At 54.0% G+C, this 6,592-nt stretch overlaps 1 protein-coding gene across 1 annotated transcript; it reads left to right on the top strand.

Moving 5' to 3' along the window:
• Nucleotides 1-990: 990 nt before the first annotated feature.
• On the top strand, nt 991-6,335 carry TRIB1 (tribbles pseudokinase 1). Its single transcript, XM_059815363.1, has 3 exons — nt 991-1,293; nt 1,730-2,022; nt 4,084-6,335. Exons 1-3 carry the CDS (start codon nt 991-993, stop codon nt 4,550-4,552), a joined length of 1,065 nt encoding a protein of 354 aa, XP_059671346.1. The 3' UTR covers nt 4,553-6,335.
• Nucleotides 6,336-6,592: the final 257 nt, after the last annotated feature.

The following is a 6,592-nucleotide window of genomic DNA, read 5'->3' as shown; positions in this document are numbered from 1 at the left end:
AATGCAAAGTATGGTGCACGTTAAGTCTACGCTCATGAACAAACGGTGGTTAACACACAACAGCTTCGTGACGCAAACCTTGAGATGAACCATGGTTATTTAGTGATTAGTGAAAAGCAAGAATTGGGGCTGGGGAGAAGCCGCGGTAAACGTATAAAGGAGAAGCTCCTGGGAATGGAGCTGGGCTCGCTTTCTCTCCACAATTAGCCTGGCTTAGCGTTTTGTTTTTACGCCCCGCACGAGGCGAGGCTGTCTCGAAAGCACTACAGCGGCATTTGAAATTTCTGGCACCATTTCCCAGCGGCACACGCTGCTCATAGATAAACCCGCTGCTGCCATTTCCACTGCTGCCTTTGCAGAAGAGACGCTCATCCTTCGGTGCCGGTGACTTTCTTATCCCTTAGCTTCGCTAGAAAACGCTCCTCGCCTCTATCTTTCTGCTCACAGGCCGGCGGTGGAGGTTTGAGGGTTTTGCGAGCGCGTCGGGCTTGCGAGGGGTGAACCCCAAAAGCGAGGGGCGAACCCCAAAAGCGAGGGGCGATCCCCAAGCCCTGCCATGCTCAGGAGCCTGAGTCCGACATGACCTGGCCGCGCTCCAGACCGGCTGGAGGACCACGGGAGGGGGGTCCCCGCCGCGCCCCCGGCCCCAGCGGGTCGCGCAGCCGGGCGGGGCGGCGGGGACCCGCCGCCCCGCCCGGCTGCGCGGCCCGCTGGGGCCGGGGGCGCGGAGAGCAGCGGGCGGAGCGGAGCAGGCGTGTCCGAGCCTCCCTCCTCCCACTTCCCCGTGCGTCAGGGGCCGGGAGGAGGAGACGTACTTTTTTTTTTAAAATTTTTTTTTTTTTTTTTTTTTTTTTAAAAGCCTCCAACTACTTTAGCGCGGAGTCGGCAGCAGATGGTGGACACGGCCCGAGGTTTCGGCGGGGAGAGCGAAGGGATGCGCCAAGCCCGCACCGCCCGCCTCTAGCTCCGCGCCCGCTCCCGCTCCCCTCCATGAGCCGCCCCGCGTCCCTCCTGCCGGCCGCCCGCTGCCGCAGCGCTCCGGCCAAGCGGCTCCAGCCTCTCCACGACGGCCCCGCCGAAGAAGCGCCGGCCGCCAAGTGCCCTCGCCTCGCCGACTGCGGACCCCCGGATTGCCTGAGCGCTCCCGGGTCGCCTTGTTCCCCCGCTTCTCCCGCCGGCGGGGGAGCGGCGGGTCCCAGCCTGATCGCCTCGTACCTGCTGCTGCCGCTGGCCGAGCGGGAGCAGGTGTCCAGGGCGCTGAGCGTTAGCTCCGGCCGGGAGCTGCGCTGCAAGGTGGGCGCGGAGCTCCGCGGGCGCGGGTGGGACGGCAGCGGCGGGGCGGGGGGGGAGGGATTCTCCCGGTGTTTCGGAGTGCCGCGTAACCGCTCGACCCGGGGAGAGCCTTGCAAAACATCCTCCCGCTGCTCCCCGGTGAGAAACGCCCGGCCTGCCGCCGGTGGGGATTTACACGCGCTGGAAGTAGGCTGTAACTCCGGGTTACCTCGGAGTACCTTCCCCGGAAGGCTTTGGGCATGGGGGTTTGTTTTATGTTTTGCCCCCTTTCTATATAAAATGAACGGGAAGGGTCTCGGTAACCGCTTTGAACGGCGCTCCTGCCGAGCCCTGGCTCCCCTCCAGCTCCCTCGTCACTGTTTGGGGAGAGTTGCTACGCGAGCGGCTGCTTTCAACACCCTCCAGAACGAATTTTGCTTTAATTTCCTCTTTACAGGTGTTCCCCCTCAAACACTACCAGGACAAGATCCGGCCTTACATTCAGCTGCCGTCACACAGAAACATCACCGGGGTCGTTGAAGTCATCCTCGGGGACACCAAGGCCTATGTGTTCTTTGAAAAGGACTTTGGGGACATGCACTCCTATGTGAGGAGCTGCAAGAGGCTGAGGGAGGAGGAGGCTGCCCGGCTGTTCAAGCAGATCGTCTCCGCTGTAGCTCACTGCCACCAGTCGGCCATCGTACTTGGTGACCTCAAGCTCAGGAAATTCGTTTTCTCTAATGAAGAAAGGTAAGCGGTTGTCACCAGCCAGCCCTGGGGTGAGTGGGGAGGGAGGCATGCCGCATCCAGAGACGCAAAAAGCGTCCCAGGGAGTGGAAACAGCCGTGTCAGCCCGGCATCACCTGCGAGCGATCCGAGTAGGTCTCCATCACGTGTGTGTAGTAGGTCACGGATCTAACCGGTACGCACTTACTCTTAGTTAGATCTCGACTGATGAAAGGGAGGAAGCTCTCCGGGAGCTTCCTCTCATTCAGCAGAAGTTCAGTGAAACCCGCGGTAGACAAAGGGATGATAGATCGGATGCTCGTTAGCACCAGAGGATGTCATATGTGCCACTCATTCAGTGTAAAATGAATAAAAGGCAGAGAGGAGAGGAGGGAGGCTGGGGCATTGGGCCGCCTCGGGGGAATGGCCCGGCTCGGGGAGCACGAGGTGTGAGGAGCCGGAGCTTTGGTCCCCCGTCGCGCCTGGGAGAGCTGCCCCGTGGCAGAACCGCGGTTGGGAGAGGGGTGCTCGGAAGGGGTCTCCTCACTGAAATCCCTGCTGATCAGCGTTACGCTGCTAGCGAAGGACTGGCTGTGTCCTTCGAGGCTTTTATCCCTCCTCCACTACCGGTGGCGGTGCTTTCTGTGCCCGTGGATGTGGGCATGCATAGGAGGGAAGGTGGGACATGGGTAAATATTGCTTTGGGAATCCTGCACCGAAGAAAAGCACTTTGGTAAAACTTAGCCTAAAGCCTAGGTTTATAGAAAGGAGATCCAGAATCTAGTTGTTAAATTTGGATTAGGGGAATAATTCAGTATTTCCCTGGAGTGTTTGCAGCTCTTGTAGTGCCTCACCCACGTGGCAGAGCCAGAAATAAATTTTTAATCAGCAAAACTGACTCTGACTAGCTGCTTATCCCGTGGAAAGCTAAAAAAATAAGTAAAAACCATAATGGAGTTGTGCTTAATCTGACGAAACTGGTGGTAATGTTACTGAAGCAGAAGAAAACGTGTTGGTTTTTTTTTTTAACTGGGCTAATGCTTCTTCAGGATATCATTTACAAACGTGATAAGAAAACTAACTAGAACTGCCCCTCTTAAACAGAAACAACCATATGTTGACATGCAAAGAAAGTAATTCCTTTGAAGGAAACTATTGCAGCTTTTCCCGCCCATAAGAAGATGAAACATTTGTTGAAATGTTACATTGCACACAGTCTCGCTCATTTGGAAATAACGCGTTGCACAGGCGAGTGTCATGTGCATCCCATTTGGCAAGAAGAGGGTTAAGCAATGGCAGGCGGACTCGGGCTCTCGGCACAGGTGCAGTTTCAGGGCTCCCGCAGCCAATCCTGGGCCCATGGTTCATGTTGAGTCATATTTTCCGTTTGCAGAACCAATGGGTATTTGGCGAGGTCACGCTGAGGACAGGCTGCAGCCAACGCTTCTGCAGCCACGGCAGCGCAGAGCCCTTCCAGGGCGAGCCCATGGCTTCCTCGCTGATGCGAAGCTTCCCTTTCCCCCCCGAACGGGAGGTCGGGGTGAACCCGGGAGGTGGTGGGTGCGGTGGTACCCTCCGGAAAGGCAAAAAGACTAATACTTACAAAATAAAATTCAAAAATAAAATACAAAACTCAGGAGAGCTGATGATTCCCGCAAGCGCAGAAGGGAGCTGGACTTTGCGGTTTACAGAATCACGCAGCTGGACGCTGTTTGCTCAAAGCCTGAACCGCAAATAGGGCGTGTAGGATGCGTTGTAGCCGATTAACCCCCTGCAGTTGCAGTGCAATCTGTGTAGATAGAAGGTGACTTGCCGGTGTTCCTCGAGAGCCCTCTGTGTTGTTAAAATCCCCAGTAAATAAAATAAGCAGGCGTCGCTGAGCGCCTACCTGATGCACATTGCTGTGCTTCTATTACGCGGGACCAGGCAACTTCTCCGCTGCAAATTAAAAAGTGTTTCCTCTCCTTTTCTTTGTGCCGATGTGAGAAGGGGAGTGGGGATTGCCGTGGCAGGGGGCTCGCCATGCTCGCTTGTGCCTGGGTGTTGCTATTTCTAACCTGTGGCTTCCTCTCCTGCCCTCCCTAGGACTCAGCTGCGGCTGGAGAGCCTGGAAGACACGCACATCATCAAAGGTGAAGACGATGCGCTCTCAGACAAGCACGGCTGCCCGGCGTACGTCAGCCCTGAGATCCTAAACACGACAGGGACTTACTCTGGAAAATCGGCTGACGTGTGGAGTTTGGGAGTGATGCTCTATACCCTGCTGGTGGGACGCTATCCCTTCCACGACTCGGACCCTAGCACTCTGTTTTCCAAAATCCGGCGTGGACAGTTCTGCATTCCTGACCACGTCTCCCCCAAAGCCCGATGCCTCATCCGCAGCCTCCTGCGGCGGGAGCCTTCTGAAAGACTCACTGCTCCGGAGATCTTGCTTCACCCTTGGTTCGAGGCGGTCCTGGAGCCGGGATATACAGACCAGGAGACGGGAACTTCGGATCAAATTGTTCCAGAATACCGTGGAGACAGTGACGATATTAGTTCCTTCTTCTGCTAACCCCGAAATCTCAAAAACCTCAGCGGTTCTCACCTTTGGCATCTTCGTAGGGTTTCATTTTTCCACGTTTGCAAACTCAACAGCATCTTAAAGTGCCAGTATGGTCAGAGAAGTGACCTTGTTTAAAGTAAACACCAACCGTAGATCTCCGCTCCCTGAGCGCTCTCAGATTTTCATCCTCTTGCTCCGCTGGCAGGTGCGTCCCGCCGGCCCTGGAGGACCCGTGCAGCTTTGCGAGAGCCGCCTGGCTTTACTCCTGCCTCCCGCAACCTCCACCGGTGTAACTGGCTGCATCTTGGCTGCAGAGGCTTGTGGCTGGTGAGGTGTGAGACAGAAAGGCAGCTCCTTCTGCTTTCCCACGGTGGCTATGGGGATGCGGAGCCCTGGCTGCGATGCTTAGGGGCTGGGCGGCACGAGGTGCGCCTCTAACTGAGCAAATCTGACAGAAATGGGTAAGAATGGGAATCGACTCGGCGTGCCACACCGGCCGGCTTGCAAAGTAGCTTTCTGACTGTAAGCGCACTTTAATGAGGGAAGGAGGTCTTCGCCCGCCACGGCCAGCTGCCTGCTTGCTGCTGCTCCTCCAGCTGATCTTGCTTTCAGAGGCATGAAGCTCCAAATCCACCTGTAAGACAAATCACTGCTGTGGCTCTTTCCAAAGCAGAAGCTGGTGGATCTCCCAGCCGGATCCCCTCCGATTCCATTAGCTGACTGGGAAAGCATTTTAAATAGACTTAAGCCTCACGTTACCATGGTGTAGCCTATATAACTTTATGCCCTCAGCGAGCTTGTCAAGTAGCAGGTCTCGTTAGCTCCGAGTGCCAAAACATATCCGTTTACCAAACCGTAACACTATCAGCTGGGGCGCCTTCCCTTGGAAAATGATAAGGGGTATCTTGTACAGTACACGTAAACACGGTTGTGTTTTCCTACAGGCTCAACTCTTAAAAACATCACATCCCCTCTCCTCTTCCCCCCTCCACCCCCAAAAAAGTTAGTCTTAAGAGTAAAATCTCCATATGCCCTTAGTTGATTATTCAGGTATGTTGTTTGCCTCCAGCTCCTTTTTTTTTTTCCCCTTAACTTTTATTTTTTTGCATGATTATTCATAGTCTTTCCAATGTGCGTGGATAATGAATATATCTAAATCATTAGCTTCCTGGGTTGGGGGTAAGTAAAGCTTAGTCCTGCCTAAAATTCCTGCTTCGTTTCACATTTGTGTCCAGTGGCTTATGCAAAGAGATGTCCATTCGCCTTAGGCGAGAGCGAGGCTTCTGAAATGGCCGTGAGATGGGGAACGTATGTCCCCGACACGGCACAGTTCAAGTGAAGTCATTTTAAGGGTTAACCCCCAGCAAGCTGCAGTCCCACCACCCGTTGCGAGAATACCATGTATACCTCATGGACTGTGTACTTTGTACATACCTTTCTGTTTGGGGTTTTGTTTTCTCGTTTTGTTGTACTTTGTTTGTCCTAATAAGAGGTGTCGAAGAGCAATTTAATGTGAATTACTGTTGGCAATACTAACTTGACAGAATCATGAGCATTAAGAGCAGGGCGCTACAGCTCTCCGTTGCACTAAACCTCTCATGATTGCTTGACATTTGTATCTGTGATACAGTTTAACCCTTCTATGAAAAACAGTACATTTGTATATATTGGTAGAAAACTCTGCCAGAAAAGCTAAAAACACTATGTCCAACTTGTAAATATGTGTATGTACGTGGAAACCTGGATGATAAAGTCTGACTTGTAGAAAGTTTTAATAAACTTGGTTTCATAATGTTTGTCCCCATTTCTTGTGGTGTCTCGAGGGGAACGCAGCTTGACTATGATTGGTTTTAATCTGAAAAAATGAGATTTGGCCTCAGAGAGGATCAGCTCATCTACGGTCCCTATGCGTGCTCATCGTGCCTGAGCTGCTGGGGTCTGAGCCCACGACTCCCCCGGCTCTGCCTGGGGTTGAATCCCCATGGGGATGTGTGGGGACAGGGGATGGCTCCTGCTTCTTGGGGGGTGGAAAGGGCCTGTGAAACGGGC

This window comes from Gavia stellata, chromosome 3, assembly GCF_030936135.1.
Source record: "Gavia stellata isolate bGavSte3 chromosome 3, bGavSte3.hap2, whole genome shotgun sequence".
Taxonomy (NCBI): domain Eukaryota; kingdom Metazoa; phylum Chordata; class Aves; order Gaviiformes; family Gaviidae; genus Gavia; species Gavia stellata.
The sequence above is the reverse complement of the archived record's forward strand: the minus strand, read 5'-3'. Positions and strand labels throughout refer to the sequence as shown.